This window comes from Meleagris gallopavo, chromosome 6 (genome assembly GCF_000146605.3).
Source record: "Meleagris gallopavo isolate NT-WF06-2002-E0010 breed Aviagen turkey brand Nicholas breeding stock chromosome 6, Turkey_5.1, whole genome shotgun sequence".
NCBI lineage: Eukaryota > Metazoa > Chordata > Aves > Galliformes > Phasianidae > Meleagris > Meleagris gallopavo.
In genome coordinates, this window is record NC_015016.2 from 42,970,642 (window position 1) to 42,989,893 (window position 19,252).

At 42.0% G+C, this 19,252-nt stretch overlaps 1 protein-coding gene across 1 annotated transcript in view; it reads left to right on the forward strand.

Moving 5' to 3' along the window:
- Window positions 1-2,574: 2,574 nt before the first annotated feature.
- The window catches only part of TMC2 (transmembrane channel like 2), a 30,287-nt gene continuing 13,609 nt past the window's right edge, over window positions 2,575-19,252 (forward strand). Inside the window, exons 1-14 of the mRNA XM_010712980.3 lie at window positions 2,575-2,620; window positions 2,902-2,949; window positions 4,938-5,169; window positions 5,624-5,776; window positions 7,462-7,552; window positions 8,428-8,509; window positions 8,799-8,905; window positions 10,915-11,013; window positions 13,026-13,168; window positions 14,183-14,330; window positions 14,842-15,030; window positions 16,688-16,867; window positions 17,692-17,841; window positions 18,532-18,660. Of these exons, the coding sequence (XP_010711282.2) occupies window positions 2,575-2,620; window positions 2,902-2,949; window positions 4,938-5,169; window positions 5,624-5,776; window positions 7,462-7,552; window positions 8,428-8,509; window positions 8,799-8,905; window positions 10,915-11,013; window positions 13,026-13,168; window positions 14,183-14,330; window positions 14,842-15,030; window positions 16,688-16,867; window positions 17,692-17,841; window positions 18,532-18,660 (1,797 nt within the window). The remainder of the gene's footprint in view (window positions 2,621-2,901; window positions 2,950-4,937; window positions 5,170-5,623; window positions 5,777-7,461; window positions 7,553-8,427; window positions 8,510-8,798; window positions 8,906-10,914; window positions 11,014-13,025; window positions 13,169-14,182; window positions 14,331-14,841; window positions 15,031-16,687; window positions 16,868-17,691; window positions 17,842-18,531; window positions 18,661-19,252) is intronic.

A 19,252-nucleotide genomic window follows, 5' to 3' on the forward strand; every position in this document is an offset into this window, starting at 1 on the left:
AGAATGTGTGTCAGCAAAGACAAGGACCATGAGTTATTTTTGTCTTTCTCATATGGCTGCAAAACTGCCATAGGTGGACTGCTACTTCTGGAGAATGAAGGCAGCATCAGTTGGGGTGCAATTTTTTTGTTTAGGGTCATTTGAGGTTCTCAGGCAAAGGGAAAAGTAATTCTTGTGCAACGGGACCGATGTATAATATGTCAAATCTGAAAAACAAGTTGGGATTTCACCTTATGGTTCAGCTGTTGGCCAGCTATTTTAACAACCCTTCCCTCTTCAAGTTGCCAGTGATTAGGCACCTCCTTCTCTCCATGTGAGTGACTCCAGTGAAGCTGGCAGCGTGAAAGACAATGATTCCCACCTATAAAAAGGGAAAATGCTGCTCCCCAGCCTGAAAGGGTGCTGTTTGGTCATGGTCAACTTTGCTACATTTGGCAGTGTTGGTGTAGTGGAGGGAAAGCAGCATCTGTACAAAGCTTGTTGCAAATATGCTGAGCAACTAAACAGCCATGCCCATGCATTATCTTACATGAAGTACAGATAACATTCATGCTCTGTCCTGTACACTGGGACTCACCATTAACATCCTCTCCTACGGTATGGTGGTATCTCACTCCTAAGCAGCAAGAGGTGTGACAGGAGTAATGCAGATTTCCTCCAAGTGCCCAGAACACCTATGTCTGCCACGAAAACATCGTAACTTTGCCACCACCCCTGCAAACAGGAGTGCAGATTGTAATATCGGAGGGCAGGAGTTTCAACTCAGCACAGAATTATTTTGGCCACGCATTCGGTTCCATTGGCACCCCATGAGCAGTTGCACTGGGGGCTGAGCACTGCTTCTCAGGAAAGGAGTTCACAGACACACAGGAATCCACAACAAAATGAATCTTCATTCCCTATCACTTTCCAAAATCACATAACCAGGATCTGTGGGGATGCCAAGTCACACAAGCTGTCCTAGAGCTCGTGGCTTTCTTCCAAGATGATGGATGAATGATTGCTCACATAGTGGGGTAGAAAACCAGATAACGCAGCTTGCTTCTTCCTAAAGCCTTTTGAATACCTCCAGCAATGAGATGCTTACCCAAGTGTGCCCTGAGCATGCAAACAGTGCTAGATATTCCATGCTGGAGGAGGAGGGTGCCACATGGCAGAAGCTGTACCAACAATGAGAGCAGTGCTTGTTCTCCAGAAACCTGTTTTACAGCTAACAAGGGAAATGACGTTCCCTTTGGGCAAAGGACACTTCGGACTGAGGTTTGAGGCACCTGAAGTGGCCTGCAGAAACCTTGCTCCAGTAGCCTCCAGCTATCAGCAGGTTGCTCTGTCTTGCCCAGAGTGGTATTAACTCAATGGCCAGGTAATCACATCTTCAATAATTTTCTAGCTCACTGCATTAACAGGTAGAACTATAGGTGAAACTTGTCCAAGGGGAAGAGCTTCAAAGACTTCAAGTCCAGTCAGACCCACACAAGGTGTGGGGATGCATGCTGGAAATGCCCTGTGCAATGAACCTGTAGGGTCAGACCAGTTAATAATATATGGGCACATACTATACATTATGTATTTAGCTCAGGCGAGCTACACTGAAGTCAGAGGTAAATCAAACTATCCATGAGATCAGATCAGGCTTAAAATACTTAATGGTGTTTGTGGACCAAAATTCAGCAACAAAAGGTCTCCTCCCAGAAACTGCTGAGGAGACATTGACTCAAGTGAAAGTTAAGCTGCTGCTGAATTCCCCTCCTGAGGTTGTTGCTGGGGCAGACACTGAGTTTTAATGCAGAGGCAACTCAGACAAACCTATCACCGATGGAGCCCATCGAAAGACTCAAGCTGCAGGGTGCAACACAATACTTTGTGGCACAAAAAGACCTTCCGAATGAGGGTCTCGCATTAATTAATTAAGCGTCGGAGCACCTAGAAGGAAAAGCTATCCCATTTTACTAGCAAGAACAATGAGTCTGCAAAGGTCACACGGAGCAGAAGGAGGGAAGGAAAGAGAGAGCCCGTGTATTGGCTGCCAGCTCTTCTCTGCCTGTTCACTCCTGAGACCCCTACAGAGGCCACAGGTGGAGGATGATAGGACCAAAGAGAGGCACTGCACTTAAATGTTTAACGAGGTGCAGAAGAAAAAAACCAACAGGGCTACACAGATTGAGGCAGGGAAGTAAAGAATATGGCATGAAGATAGCTGATACCTTCAAAGTCTGCAGCCCCGGGCTTATGCCAGAACTAGACGTGACTTGTGTCTGTGTTTCATACGATACTGCCAAGCATCCACCCCAGGGCTTTCCTTCATGTTTAAATCATGGAATGCAATGTAATGCTGACAGCTGCCTTTCAGAGGGAGAGGGGAGAAGAAGAGAAAGTGTTTGGGTAGGCTGAGGCAGAGCTGCACTCTGCTCTGTGTGCCCACACGGCTCTCATGCTGCAGCTCAGCCTTGGTGAGACGTGCCCATCTGCTTGCCATGCCCAGGAGGGGAGCACATGGAACTGGAACAGGGAGTGACCCACCTATGATTGGGCTGCATAGTGGCTCCTGCGTCTGTGCAGAAGGCAGAGGCCATCATGGGGAAGAGGAAGAAATGCAAACTGCGGGACATCATGGAAGATGGTTGGTATCATGGAGAAATGATTTCAGCTCGGGAGTTTCCAACTTTATCATTTTGCACCTCTCAAAGATACTGCAATTTCAGTTTGCTCACGAAGGGAAATTTTGTCAATTTTCCAAATTAAAGGAGACATTAAGAGCATTGCTTTAGAAAAAAATACAATATGTAATCAATAAGGAATGCTCTGCCAACCTTGTCTCGTGCTTGGGAACCCGCTGCATAAAGCACTGCATGTGCAAATCCCAGCAACAAGTGAAATTACTCTTTGTTCTTTGTCTTGCAGTTGGAATAGAGATCGACGGACAAGTCGAGAGTGACTCAGAGAGTGAAGGTAACCTAGAGATTTAAAAACATTGTCTTGCTTGTAACACAAGAGCTGATATCTTTCATTTTTCTCTCTGTGTTGTGGCACAATCTACAGCAGCAACCATTTCGTGAGCTGCTAGTAAGCACCCAGATTTTTCCCTTAAGGTTTGACTTACAATAGTGATATATAAAGCAATACTCTTAAACAGCCTACCCCCTCATCCATGTTCTTATAGCCCATGTCCCTTGGTCATTACCCTAACTGAACAGTCGTTGCATTGCCCTGCAACTGCATTGCACCACACCGAGATCCTGCCTGCAATGCACACCACTAAAATACATGGGTGTCTTGATTAGTCCTGACCACAAGAAGATAAAAATGAGAATGTATTGGAGAGAGGCTAACAAAGAGAAATAGCTAAGGAGTAGGATTATAACACTAGATAAAGAGAGATAGCTGAGAGGTAAGGTCGTAACAGCATAGATGATATGAATGGATAGACAACTGCAGAAATGGCCCACAGTCATGTCTGTGCAGTCTGCACTATCCACTAAGCATGAGGAATTAATTAGAAAAATGACAGACAGTGTTGTGTTGTGTTTTTTTTTTAATAAATCATATTCACCTTTCCCATACAGGCAAACCAGAAAATAAGATAGAAGCAACAAATGAATGTTCCACATTTACCCAAGTAATTGATAGGCTGCAAATGAAAACAGTGATATCTGACTACACAAAATGAACAACTTTTCAAAGAGGGTACTTGTCTTTTGATCTAGATTAGCTGAGACTTACTACCACATAGTAAGTGAAATCTAACTACTGGCCCTTAAGAAATAAGTTGAAAGATCCTTCTCATTCTCAATGACAAGTATGACTACCATTTCCTACTATCTTTTTATGACTATCAAGCAAAAATGATTTGCTTGTTATTAATTTCTAACTGTTAACCAAAATAAAAATGTAAGCTATTGTAAATTAAATGTAAATGTAAAATCATCAAAAGAAAAAATGTAAATCCTCTCCTTCCATTTTCTTCTCCTTTTAGGCTGCTCATCTTTTACTCCGAATCCCACCCTAAGCCAATTTCCCTCTTCCATCACAATTTCTCCAACTGTGAAGAAAAAATCCATGCCAAAACTACAAATTCCATTTTTGATGTGAACATTCTATTTTCGTAAGTTAAGTTTTGGAAAACTAGAAACCAAAAGAATCTGAAAACCTTACTACTGATTTTAATTCCTTGGTAGCAAAAGGGATGGAATTTTTTAAAAGTTATTTTTCCCGTTTCCATTATATTCTGCAACTGAATCAAACTCCACTTCAACCCTTCAAAATGGAAGTGCTTCAGAATTTGTACCAATTAGATTCTTAGCTTGCAATGCCAGAGAGAACAAAAAGTGTATCTTCTTTTTTCTCTTCTCTGGATATAGACTTCCTATAGAAGGAAAAACTCAGAGAACCAAAAGGTGATCCTGCCTAAGCTGTACCTTTTCTCTAGTTTAAAGTAAATATCTCTGAAAGACCTCTCATCAAGCAGTAGCACGTTGTTTAACTGACTGCAGTTTCTGTTTCCACTGCCCAGGTTCGCTTACATGACAAGAAGATATATTTGTGCTCATGCACTCTGATGGATTGTCTTTTGCTTTTGTAACTAATTTCCAATTTTCTAATGGTCACACATGCTAAAATGTGCCTCACTGTCTTAAAAGGGTGCTGGATGTGGCTGTGGGCAGGGCATAATGCAGAGTTCACCAAAGTAAATGGGAACCTGCACAATGACTTCCCTGGGTTTGCACCAGGCATCCTGCTGGCACTTCTCTGGTGAATCCTCTTGGTGTCAGCACAGAAAGTTGTTTCCCAAAGTCCTCGTTGTTTCCTTGTTTTTGTTTTGTTTGTTTGTTTGTTTTTATCCCTTGCAGAAGATGAAGTAAAGGACAAGAGATCCAAGAAACAGACCCGCAGGGAAATAGTCAGAGCAAACAGACTTGAAAGGAAAAAGTCACAGAAAAATGAAGAAGAAAATGAGAGCAAAGAGGAAGATGATTGTCCTCAACAAAGCAGAGCTTCTAGGAGGAAAAATCACCGAATGAAAAGAAATGATGGGAAAAAGGAAGGCGAGGGAAGAGAGAGAGACAAAAAGGCTTCTTCCAAAGATGAAAAGGAGTCAGAAAATAAGGAAAAGAAAATAAACACGAAAGGAAAGGAGGAAGAGAACAAACAGAAGAAAGGCAGGAAAAACAGGTAATTCATCAATCCCTGAGTAGTGCTGGGTGACAGACCTGCAGCTCTATGGGCACATCATCAGCGCAAGGCATACGGGTCCTAACAGCAAAACCAATGAACTGCAAACATGTTACTGCTTCCCAAAAGGGAAGCACAGTTTGAAATGCCATGTGGCAAAACCCTTTCCAAGTTCTTCTCTTATTATTCTTTCTCAGCCAGGGTCAGACTCACACTACAAGTAAAGCACTCTTAAACAAGACAGCTTAAATGTCTCACATCAGGGTACATTTTTTGTTTCTCTATGGAAACAATAAGGTTAAAAGGCATCTCTCACATTTTCAGTGCTATTCCAAGCCACATCTGGCTTATCCAAAGCATGAAAAACATTTCTCCAGAGCCAACTCTAGCATTAGGCAATGCTAACTCCTGTGAGTTTTTCCATTTTGTACCCTTAATTTTATGTCTCTCTCAGTGCCTCTTCCAACTCTTCCAACTCATCCGATGAGGAATCGCTGTCAGAGGAAGAGCTTGCAATGCTGATGGAGGAAGTGGAGCAAAAGAAAAAACTCATCTCCACCATGAGAAACAAGCCCTGGCGAATGATGAAGAAGCTCTCTGTGCTCAGGTACTGGGACCCATCCTCAGCTGCTGTCAGCTGCACTTTGCTTCTCCCAAACATGGCATTTTTGCTGATTTTACCATAACACTCCAGACTTGGAAAAGTGACCGCTGAACCTGCTCACCTTATCTGGGATTAAAGGATCAGAGTTAAAATGTGGAATTTGATTTTCAGTCTCTGTAACCAGAGAATGGACGAGGTGCAAATCCGTTCAACTGATATCCACTGCCAGGTCATTCTACCCTTGTATTTAAAACCAAATGACTCGCTGCTGTCAGTCTACTTGTTAAAGCAAACTGCGCCCTGCTTTGCTTATTCATGCCCATTGTTAGACAGAAATCAAAGCGGCAGGGTGACATGTTACTTCAGAGTTTGAGATGGTGCTGCTTGCAAAAATAATAATAATAATAATGCATTATTTGCAGATGTTTGTAAAACAAAGATAACTGCTGCCCACAGGTCAACAGGAAGGGGCTCATCATGAATGGTTCCTATGTAAAGGCAAATCCCAGGTCTTCTGATCTGAAATCCCCTTTCCACCAGGAAATAATTTCAGCTTCCAAAATGAAACTGTAAGGTACATGCAGCCCCACAGGGACATGGGGCTTGACAAGAGGCTGCCCAGAGCTGCTGTGATGGGCTGCAAAGGAGGGCAATCCCCATGTGCCTCTGCTTCTCTTTAACATGCACAAGGCCAAGAGCTGTTCCATCTTCCCTTAGCATCAGGAGCTGTGAACACCAACAATTATTTCTAAAACTCTGGATAAATCTCTGTACACCTCAGAGTCTAAAGTTTTGCAAGAAAAGAAAACAAACAAACAAATAAAAACAGGAGTATTAATTCTGGCATATTCTACCTTTGGGGTAAGACCCTATCTAAAATTCTGCCAAGGATCATGTTTGGCACTGTACCTCCATCTTATCCCTGGATAATGGTAATCATTGCCTCCCTCCAACGAACCTAACCAAAATTGTTGCACTGCCTGTGCAGGGGGCTCTCTGAGGGCTGCATTATCCATAGTCATTTTGGTTGCATAAACTCATCCATGAGACAAGAAAGGATTAACCTCATTGTGCTGATGAGGAATGCAATGCATAGAGAGAGTGAAACAACGTGTTCAACATTTCCAAATCTGACATTAGGTTTGCAATTAAAGTCACAAGTGGTTTTTTTTAAAGTCACAAAAGGTTGTGAACTGAACTAGCTGATGGTTTCTACCAGGTAGAAGTCTGTCTTTCTCGCAAGCCTAGGATTGCAAAGGCTCTCCCAAGTCCTTAAGTTTAATTTCTTCTTGTTGTTTTTTTTTTTATTCAATGCACCAATATACAGCATAATTTTGTTCATAAATTCATCATACCCCAATACCATCTACCCTGTTTGTTTCTCTCTGTTTTCCTTGGAAACCTCTTCTAAAGCTGATTTAAATTTCCAATCTGACTTTACTCCAGACCAGCATACACTCATTTCTCTGATACTGTTGGGCCATTTCCGTATGACTGTGGAGGTGTTTACAGAGGGAAATGCTGTGTTCTCTTTGGGTCATTTCAATAGAAATTGTTAATTTCTTCTTGACCAATGCACTAGGCTAGAGGAATTGTCATAGACATGCTGGGATTGGAGAGGTAGAGGTGAAAAGCTAAAGACCTCCTTTGCTCTTTCAATAATCTGCATTTTTTTATTTTCCAACTAGGGAGGCACAAGCTTTTGTTGAAAAGTTTGAGGGAGCCCTGGGAAAAGGGAAAGGCAAAAAGCTGTATGCATATAAAATGATGATGGCAAAGGTAAGCACTGAAATGATTGTAAAGTGTGCAAACTGGTTATATATTCAACATACTATCATCAGTTTTTTAACTCACAATTTGCAAAAGAAACACAAAGATGTATGGATCAATCTTCCTGCCCACATTCAGAAAAATACTAGCCAGCTTCAAATCTGTGGTGATTATAGAAAGAATAGAGGGAAATCTCCCCTGCCTTAATCTCATTGCCACCTTCCCTGAAGTAAAGGAAGGATTGGAAGAGAAGCAAAAAGCACGGCCCTTTTGCTTGCATTCTCCAAAAATGTTAAACTGTGAGACCCCTAAAGACAAGAGGGGCCATGCAAAACCCCTGCATTACCCCATGGACTCCAGTGAAACGTCATCCCCCTGGTTAATGCGGACAGTATTTTAAGACTGTATTGGTAACCAAGTTGCACGTTGTCATGGAGATTATACTGAGAAGGGCAAAAGGAAGCCAGGCTTGAGCTGATGGGAGTTTTGTTGTTGGTTTGATAAGGAAGGATCCAAGCGCAGTATTTTATCAAACTAAAATTTGTTTTAAACAGGGTTGGTTCTGCATTAATTCTTTCTGTCCAGAGCTTGATCTGAATTTTCCACTCCTATGGTAAAATCACAAGGCAACCATGATTTTCTAAAAGGCTGAGAAGGGGAAAAATCCAGATAACGAACATGAACATTTAGGGGGCTTTGGGCTTAAAAGTAGTTTCTGAAGTAGTCCAAAAGATCAGAATCAGAATAGATTTTGCTTTCAACTTCAGGACTTTAAACACACACTTTTAGCAGTGCTTGCAAGTTCTGGCATTATAAACTCCCTCCAGACCAAGCAGCCTCCCTCTTCATACCTCTCTGCTCACAGCCGTCTTGTCTTTTTTCAGAAATGGGTGAAATTTAAGAGAGACTTTGACAACTTTAAAACCCAGTGCATACCCTGGGAGATGAAGATAAAAGAAGTGGAGAGTAAGTAGAAGTCACTTCATGCTGTGTGATGGCAATGAGGCATTTTGTAAGGCAGCTTTTCTTTCATTCAGACCACTCTCTGGTCCATAGGTCCTCACTCACCGTGGGCCCTGGTGCCACAAAATGAGCACATGAACAGCGCCAGCCTTCTCCTTCATTTCTTCTTTTCACCATCTGGAGGGTCTTTGGCAATACATGGAGGAAGAACTGTGGGTAGATAGCTCTAGGTCTTGCTGAAGACAGTTTAACCCTCCTAAACTACTAACCATAAAGTGTCTTTTGTTTTAAGGTCACTTTGGATCCTCTGTTGCTTCCTATTTCATATTTCTGCGATGGATGTACGGTGTAAATCTTGTCCTTTTTGGATTAATATTTGGACTGGTTATAATTCCAGAGGTAAGTGCTTAATTCTGTCTGTAATATCTTGCCAATTGCTTAATATGAACATGAGATTGATGGCTTAAATAAGGGTTTGTAACAGACAAAGCTTTAGAACAACAAAATGCTCAAGGATGTTTATTTACAAAAAAAAAAAAAAAACTTCTAAGGAAGCTACTGAGATAGGAGCAAAAGTTGCATTGAAATCAGTAGCCCTAAAATGCTACTCAAGATTCTGCCCATCCAGCAGCTAACACAGAAACTCACAGACCTAGCATGAGGCTACTTTTACATTTTGATTAAAGTGACCAAGGAATCCTCCTAGCTGCAAGCTCAGATCTGCAAGTGCCCTAAGAAATCAACTGCGATCTTTAACAGATTAAGAAAATCTCAGTGACAGTATGGAATCTTCCAAATATTTCCTTCACCTCTTTGCACTGTACAAACTGTGGTAGAATAACAATGTAGGATCAGTTATTCCTGTGTAATTATGAAAGATCAGAGCCATCACATACAATGCGGTCCTCACTAGATGTGTTGAATCCAGTTTTGACAAATGTGCCTTGGCACAAGCGTTCACAGGCTCTAACATAGGATCACTGTGGAAAACTGCCCAGGTTTCTGATGAAAAGAGTCAATGGCAAAGCCCTTGCAGGAGTCCTTTTGGCTCTCTCTGAGGGGCACAACCCCAAGATGATGACCACAACAATGTCCTGAAAAAGGAGCCACTAAAAAGGAAAAAATTGATGTCCCAAGTACTTTACCAAGTACTTTGTTTGGGAACTCTTTTCTATATTTCTAATTCTGATGATTCACAAGACTGAGTTCCATTTTTAGATTCTTGCATGTCTCTCTGTACTTGGAGAAGGAAATGGATTTCATAGCCAACTGTATATGATCATTTCTTGATGACTTTTTTAATACAGCCATTATAGTTCTGGTTAAATTATTTGGTACAGTCCTCAAGGCTGTGCAATTCACAAACAGTGGCATCTGTTCCGTTCAATGCAGAATTTTAGGAGTAAAATGCAGCACAGAGTCCCTCCTGAGTACCATGCTTTTGTTCTCCTTGATGTGGTTGTTCGCCACTAGCAAAAGCTAAAGCTCTGTTTCCTCACAAAATGAAGAGATATAGCTACTAGCACTGATAAATACAAATGTATTTTCTGGAAAAATATGCATATGGTTGAACACTAAATAGCTTTACGTAATTTGTCTTTAAAGAATGCATACTGTTACTCACTGCCTACAGAGCTGTTACAATATAGAGAGAAGCTGGGCAATAAACATTTAATCATAAATGATTTAAATTAACTAGATAGCCCTAAAAACTAAGTGATAGATGATATGCTAGGATCTTTCTGGGCTAAGAATGCTGAGATATTTTGGCATGGGCACCAGTCAGAGTCCGCTAGTAAATATGTTACTAACTCTCCACAGCCCTTGATACTCTCTTTGTGGACTTAGCTGCTGAAGTTCTGCAAGGCCTGATGTGCATGGTGCCATCAGGAGGGCTGTGTCATGAAAACTGTTCTTTGTGTCATTCTGTCATACTCTCTTTCCCCAAACCTAATTGCCCTTCATTTCACCTCAAAACCGTTTTTTCAATTCCAGACTTTATAACAGAGAATCTACCGCAAGCTTGACCCAATGCTCTTGACTTCTCTCTAAGGAAGAATCCTGCATAAATAGATAAAAGTAATCCCTTTATTGCATTAGACCCATGAAATTCAAGCAAAGAAGCCTTGTGCTAAACTAAGGACATTTAAACTGGAAGCGTTCATGGAGGGATGTAATTCATTGGCAAAATATTTCCTGTGCAATGGATGTGACCAAGGAAAGGGAATACCTCTAGTAATTAATTATGAATATTTTAAACTGCTCTTCGGGTTCTTAGAAATAAAATATATACTAAAACCAATCAAAATAAAATCAAAGGGGATTTGTTAATGAAAAAAAATACTGGAAAAATAAAAATCTGTACAGTGTCTTACTGAACATGCATTGCTGTTATTAATGTTTACCAGGTCCTGATGGGAATGCCGTATGGGAGCATGCCAAGAAAAACTGTACCTCGGGCTGAACAAGCAACAGCTATGGATTTTTCTGTTCTTTGGGACTTTGAGGTAAGTACAAGAGTGTTAATCACAAGAGACCAGTTGAGTACATAGTAAAACCCTTCCGAAGCTAAAGGAGATACAGAAATGAATTTGTCCCAAGTTGAATCACTAATACAACTGTTTCTTTTAGAAGATGAAGAGATGCTGGCTGCTATGAATGGCAGGTAGTACAGATCTCCAGAATGCAGGCACATATATATATGGGCTTGAATTCTTCCCTCTACGTGAGATCGTGCTCACAGCCTTTGGAAGGGAATTATCTCCTCTTTATTGCCATTCCTATGTGCCAGGGTGAAGGGATGTTGCTGACTTTAACTGAGAGTCCATGAAATATACAATAAGTAAAAAAAAGTTATCTTGGATGAGGCTGTACCATCACATTAAGGAGTAGCTACCAAGACGTGCCCACCTCATTCCTGTGGCTGGGTACACCCACCTGCATGGCCATGCTGACACTGAGTTCTTGGTCCTGCCAACCCCTGCTGTACAGCTACGCCTGGCAAGCTTGAAAGGCAACCTTCAACTATGGGCTATCGGTGCACAGCTGAACCCTCTGCAGTCTGAAGATGTCAAATTAAGCCCTTGAACAGATGCTTGCCCTTTGAAAATAAATGGATGCTTAGTCCAGCGTGGTCCATAGAAGAGGTGCAATGAGGAAACATATTTCAGAGCAGGTGTAAAATGATGAGCCAATACAGTGAAACTGAAATATACATTTTGAGAGGAGCCAGGAAAAAGCATGCTTTGGCTGGAGGAGATCATATCATGCATTTCCAGACAGAAAAGGAATAAATCTCCCTTGACACCATGCTTCACAAATGGAGCTTAAAGAACATGCTGGATGATGTGTAGAGAGATTCATTTTTTAGTCCCCACAATTTGATGAACCAAAAAGATAAAGGTTAGGAGTTCCAAGCTGAGAAAAACCTTCACTAGTGCCTTTCAGAAACATCATCTTTATGTTTCATGGAGATTTTTTCACTACAGCTCCCTAGCGTACACTATACATAACATGCTCCAAATCCCAAGGAGATGTACTGAGGGTCTGTCAGTCACAGGTGTGCTCTATTTCCTGCAGCTGCAGTCAGCAGCACCAGAAGAAAAACACGTGAAGTTATCCTGTTCCTGTGACATTTCACTTGGTGCAGGACAAATGTGCAGCTCATGTTGCACCCAGGGATACCGGAGACACCTCTAAACTAGGTCCAGTGCACAGCCTTCTATACACTTTTCAAGCGATGTCTCAATTTTGCATTTTCCAAAACCTTGATTGGAAGAGAGCCTGCACAACTATCATGGGCAGATTAATCATCTACGCTTAACTTACAAGCTGAAAGGCAAAATATGCAGTGATACATACCAAGTTGGACAAGATACAACAGAAAAACGGGGAGAAATCAGGTTAGGAGATCTGCATACTCTTTGAATGTCCCATAGTTTGTGCAGTAAAAAATAGGTCTAGTTGAGACAAGGTGGTTGTTATCGTGTCTGAGCCTTGCTTTGCGCAGAAAAGAAATACTTTGATTTTAGTCTTTAGTTGAATTTGCCCAGCAGGTGGTGGCCAGTAAAAGGAATTAAATCTGCAGGGTACCGAGCATCTGCTGCCTCCCAGCTGACAGGAAAAGTTCCATCTCATGGTGGGGAGCCCCTTTAATACAGCATTTCTACAAGATTTGAGTGTTTGATACCGACTTAGAGAAGCAGGTGGGCTAAGACACAAAGAGCAATAAGGAGGTTTTTCTGGTAAGGATGAAACAGCAATAGACAAAAAAATGGATGTTAGTTTTGATCCAGTATCTTCTGACGCAACCCCTCTCTTTTTCTCTCTTGGAGGAAGGTAAGCAGGGCACATCAGTGGTTCTCAGAGATGACGGGGCAGCAAACAACTCTAAATGATACACTAAAAAAAATCTGCCAAGCTGATTTGCCTTAAGTTTTCAATTTTCACCAAAAACCTCTTTCATACAGAGCAACAGCCGCATGGCTTTCACAAAGTTTTGTGTTTGCTTTTCCTTTAGGGGTACATCAAATACTCAGCTCTCTTTTATGGCTACTACAACAACCAACGGACAATTGGCTGGTTAAAATACAGGCTGCCAATGGCGTATTTCATGGTTGGGATCAGCGTGTTTGGCTACAGCCTGATGGTTGTTATAAGATCGTAAGTATGGCAGAGTTGCCCCCCTGCACAGCCCACTGGGAGTATTTCCAAGCTGGGCTCCTCCAGCAGCACAGCACAGCCCTCAGCCAGGTCCAGCTTCTACAGGTAGAGCACAAAAAGCAGCTTCATGCCTGCTGGGTTCCTCTTTAGTCTGCTTCATCCCTTCCTCCAACATTACTACAGGGCTGCCTCGCTGACAGAAGTTGTACATGAAGGTGCCAGGGCAGCAGGGATGCAGCTGCAACTGCTGCTGAGCCTGCCTCTGCCAAAAATAAACCCCTCTGTCTGTATGGATGCCACACTGTGGAAAGGTTATTCTTCCCTTGCAAGAAAGGAGAAGCCAAAAGATTTGTATTGCTAACAAAACAAGCCCTACTGCTATACAGCAGAAAGAGCCACATGAGCCTTTGGCTGGAGCAGGGCATGGGGATTTGCCGTATATTTACCACCAAATAGCAGCATCTGTTGTCTCATCTTTCTTGAGGGGTTGGTGCTAGGAGCTCTAGCAGGAGTTACACAAGGATTTCAAGGACCAAACAACAGAGAGGAAACAACAGAAGCCATATCAGTTCCTACGCTGATTAGTAAGAATAATCCTTTGCTTCTCCTTGCATGATTTGCTGCAAGCGATTTTGACTCCAACTGTATGCAGCTACCAAAATCTCACTAAAATGCTGTGTTTCAATCAGCATACTAGACATCAGCAGTGGTTTTTGACTAAATTTAACTAGCCAAAAGTAGTCATTATCATTAACCCTACCCCAGGGCCCAAAGGTGCTGTAATAGACTTTCTTCATGCACTAGGTGGTGGAAGCAATCCCTAGCCCGCTTTCATTTATCCAGAGTAGGTTTTTTTTTTGTTGTCTTTTTTTGTTTGTTTGTTTGTTTTTACACAATACAGATTTTAATATTGTTAAATATTATTATTATTATATTGTTAAATATTGTTATTGTTACTGTTGTGTACCTCCAACAACCCCAACAGACAGTTCAGATTGTCCTAAATCTTCACAGGATGGCACGCAATGCCAATGAAAGCACAGCAGATGGGGATGATGACAACTTTGTTTTCAGCTGGAAAATGTTCACGAGCTGGGACTACCTCATTGGCAACCCAGAGACAGCAGACAACAAGTTTGCATCCATCACCACCAGCTTCAAGGTAATCCCTAACCAGCATTTCTCTGTTCACTTCTGGAAATGCTCCCAGCATCTCTTGAAAGCATGAATAGCTGGTCCAACAACCGTCAGCTCCACGCTTTCCTTTACACATTCATACCAGCTCATGTAAGGAGAAAGCAATAAATAAAAGAGCCGTCAGTCAGCATCTAGCTACTTGATCTGGAAAGTAACTTCATCCAGTTTAACCTCATTCAGAGCTAATGCTCCGTGTAAAACGCCAGAGAATAAGGACTTGATGGCACCCTTGCACACAGATAAAACCAGAAGGATTTTTGCTAACATGCATGAAAAAAATTTGGGAGTGTAACACAGCTAAGGCTTAGGATCCTGAGTAGACATTAGCTGTAGAAATTTCTCTTAAAGTACCATCTTCAATATAGTCATCATACTTCTAATTTACACTTTGTAGGGTAGGAAACAACCTGATGTTGACTTAGGCTCAGTGTTATGACATACACACTCCAATTCTGTGAGCATCTCTGGTTTTCCAGGAATCTATTGTGGATGAGCAAGAAAGCAACAAGGACGAGAACATCCATCTGAGGAGGTTCTTGCGGGTCCTGGCCAACGTCCTCATCATATGCTGCTTGTGTGGCAGCGGCTACCTCATTTATTTTGTGGTGAAACGCTCCCAGACATTTTCAAAAATGCAGAATGCTGGATGGTATGAAAGAAATGAGGTATGGAAAATTTAATTCCAGTTTACTGCTATGAAGACATTCCTTGAACAGTAGCATAATTTTTGCACCAGCCTGAAGATGGCATCCAAAGCAGAGAGATTCCATGCCCTGAAGTCCCTCTGTAACTTCATACTTGTGTTAGCCAGGAAGAAGACTGCTCTCGTTGAGAGTTTCTGGGGCAAATCTACAACTCAGGCAGGGAAACTGCTCTCACAATAAATAGCAATAAAAATGCAACTTCAGCAATCACATTACTAATATAAATGCCTCAATCTCCAGTTGCATATTAATGCTCACAAAGCCTATTGTACTAGAAAGCTCTCTGGGTGTTGAAAACATCCAAGATCAGACAAAGTTAAACGCAAATCTTTTTCATTTCTGTTGAATAACAAGAAAAAGGTTTTACAACCTGCAGAAAAAAAATCAGTCGTCAAAAATCTTTCTGTATCTGATTTTGGAATGAAATACAAAAGTTGTTTCTACCTACTGAAAGGCTTAATTTCAATGCACAATTTCTTACCATGTATCTATATATCAAAGTCAAATCAAATTCAAAATAATGTTTTCCTCTAATTCCCTCAGAAAACTGAGACAGGTCACAAAATGCTTTGATTTATTTGAGCCAACATTTCCAAAAGAAAAACAAATTACTAGGAACTGCAACTTTCCTGTTGATAACTTAAGATCTGCACATACACAATGCTGGGTACTGTTCCCCATCCAGGGAAGAAAAATAAAAAAAAAAAAGTGACTGAGATAGAACCTGCTGTTGGTTGTACAGACAGAGTCCTCTGTGGGCCAACAGGCACTGGATGGCTTTAAAAAAACAAAAGACAGAGCCTGCAAGTCATGCCTCAGCTAATGCTGACGTGTCAGTGACCTCTCTGACCACAGCGACCCAATGCTTTGCACCTCACAGGCAAATGAAAATGAGACTAGGACAGATTTTCTTGGACTGCAGCACTGAGTCCTTGATGCACTTGCATTCACATTTATAACCGCCTATCAAAAAAGCACAGGTGCTGAATGCAGCAAATAAGCATTAGCATCAACTAATTATTTCTACGCACAAGTACAAGCCAAGCCTCATGCTTCCTCTGAAACTAAAATAAGCAACTAGGAGCTGATACAGGCAATAGCAGTGGATGTGAGGAAACTAAATATGCATGAGCTTGGACTGACCAGGAACAAACTCCTCAGAGCTCATCCCTTTGAGATAAGGGCAAAAGTGCTCCCACAGGAGCTGTGCAGCTGACACACTAAGCCAAGCTGGGAGTTGAACTCATTCTGGCTCCCTCTCCTTCATAAAACCTTCAAGAAGCCCCAGAGAGTTGCTGACAATTTGCTGGCAGCTCCATGTGTTCCTTGGTCTAAACCTTATTACTGTAATTGGTTGCTGTTAATAGGAAAGAGCAGAAACTCATTTGGTGGCACGCTATCACATAACACAACTTTCTCCCCATTACATGCCTATCCCACTTTTGCTACACTGCTCTAATAGAAAGTCATTTGCTGATGGTAAAGATGTTTGTCAGCTTTCTCCCTTGTGGAAGCAGTGGCCTTGCTGTAGGAACAGCTAGCACACCTAATTTTGATAACAGCTCATACTAACGTAGTCGTTCTTGTTGCTGTTAGCAGTAACCTTCTCATCTGACAGGTTGAAATTGTGATGTCCTTGCTGGGTATGTTCTGCCCTCCCCTGTTTGAAACTATTGCCACACTCGAAAACTACCATCCACGCATCGGTCTGAAGTGGCAGCTGGGGCGCATCTTTGCCCTTTTCCTGGGAAACCTCTACACATTCCTTCTGGCCTTGATGGATGATGTCAACGAAAAAGTAAGGGCTGGGATGAGAAGCCAAGTTTCCTAGCATTTTCTGGAGCCAAGGGTGATCGCAGCCCATCTCTTCGTCTTTGCAGCAACTCCTTCTCTCTTCCCTATTGTTCTCAAACATTTATTTATCCCAGAGAGGGGCTGAGTTGGGTTTGGGAATACCAGGTTAAGGTCAGGGATTCAAGGACAAATTCATAGGCCTGTCTCCAATCAGCCTCCAATTTCTTTTTATAGACACAAAAAAAGAGGTGCTATAGTCTTCTGTAATCACAGACTAATAAGGTAATTTGACTTTTTTCTCTGACACCATTTGCAGTTTCTGTTAATGCAGACCCTAAGGATATGATTTATAATCCTCTTCCCCTGCCCTCCCCTCCTTAGCATGATCCCGGTAGAGTGTTGCAGGCAGATAACTGGTGGAAAGGATAAATGTCTAACTGATCCACAGAAAAAAAATGACTCCATTTTAAACAGAGAAGAATAAGAGGAATCGAGAAGGTTTGCTCAGCCCTGAAGAACAATGAACAAAGCAAGGAAAGGACTGCACAGAGGTCCCTCCACATACCTATTGACAGTCCTGCTCTCTTTTTTGCTGTGGCCCCCACACCGTGGCTCATGGCTCTTCCATGTGCAGGGAACAAGTTGCTGGCTCCCCAAAACTCACTGCTTTTGGTCTGGAAGGGCTGTTAGTTTACATTCTGGTGCAACTCTGTTGTAAGCAGTTTCTTGTATTAGGGGTAGTAACTAGCAGAGAAGAGAGGGGAACCCGTTAGCATCCTTTGGAGACCCCATATACTTATTTTTGGCTGAGATGTGTCTCCACTGCAGCTGGCTGAAGAGGACGTCGTGAAGAACATCACGCGCTGGACACTGTTTGGCCACTATAACTCATCCACGGAGAACAGCACAGCTACCCCTCCTCCCCTCGACCCTGCAGACGTGCCCAGGGGACCCTGCTGGGAGACAACCGTAGGCATTGTAAGCAATTTGTTATGTAGTAAATCTCTGGGATTTTTCAGGACAGGTTTTTTTGGTTGACGTTTTTGATGTTTCCAGGAGCGATGTTTTCCTTGCAAATGGCATTGTCCTTCCCAACTCTCACATAGTAGCTCCAAGGTAACAAAAATCCTTGGCCACGGTTCTCAATCTATGGCCATGAAACCTCCAACACACACAGATCTGTAGCACTTTCCACAAAGAAATCACCCTTCAACTCTCCTGCTTTGGGCACCAAGAAGTTCTGCAGTTCTTCAGAATAGAAACTCCAGCAAGAATAGACATCAATCACAGACATCAAACCATAGTAATACAGAGATTTTTTGACAGCACAATTGAAATTATACTCCACATATGTATATTCTACACCAGCATTATTGCAGCACTGGCTTTGTGCTTTCATTTTACGTGCTGCCACAACACAGAGCGCAGTCAATAACACTAAATCAACTATTAGGGCGAACAGCCATAACACAGCTCGTTGTTCCCAACCACAGAGGTGAAGTTTAGGCACTGCTGAGTGCCTGAAAACAAGTAGGGCATCTGCACACAGCATGCCTTTCTGAAGGTTACTGTCATAAAAACTGAAATGTCTTAATAAAAAATGTGGTCCTGAATGCGCTACTGAAATTATAAGAGCTAAATGGTTTCTTTCCTTGCTTTAAATTGCAGGAGATTGTAAGGCTCACTGTGTCTGATATCCTAGTGACCTTCGTAACCATCCTGGTGGGAGATTTCGTCCGAGCTTGCTTCGTGAGATTCATGAATTATTGTTGGTGCTGGGACCTAGAGGCCGGATTTGTAAGTCAATGTCCTGTTGGGTCTTATAGCTGAGAAGCCAGAAGTAATTTAGGGCCATATGTTCAAATATGGCAAATGGATTGATTTTGAATGCTTCCAGCCTTTATCTGGTCTTTCTTGATAAGTGATGTAGGCAGTCTCTGCATCACTTCTCTGGATCAGTCGGTTTGATCCCAGAAAATACCCTACAAAAATAGGGTTCTTTCTCCCATAGCAGAACTTGAAAACATGAAGATGAATTGAAAAAAATAACTTATTATTCATACAGTCATTATAACCCCAAAACTTTGAGTCCATCTATATTAAGTTCCAATTCTCAACGCCTCATATCTTCCTGTACTCTGTAAGAAGTAGGATGCTTTACTCACAACACAGTTTTCTGATCTGTGCTGGAGGTTGGCCTTATTTCTGCTGCAGCAGAACAAGGAACTCTTCCTTCTGTTCTCCACATGCATAACACACAAGAATGCTGAACCCTTTTATATTCATAAAGGCTACATTACCAAAAGTGCCAGCACTGGAGCTGCACAAATACAAAGGAAAAAAATGAAGAAGGAGAGAAGGAGAGAAGGAGAGAAGGAGAGAAGGAGAG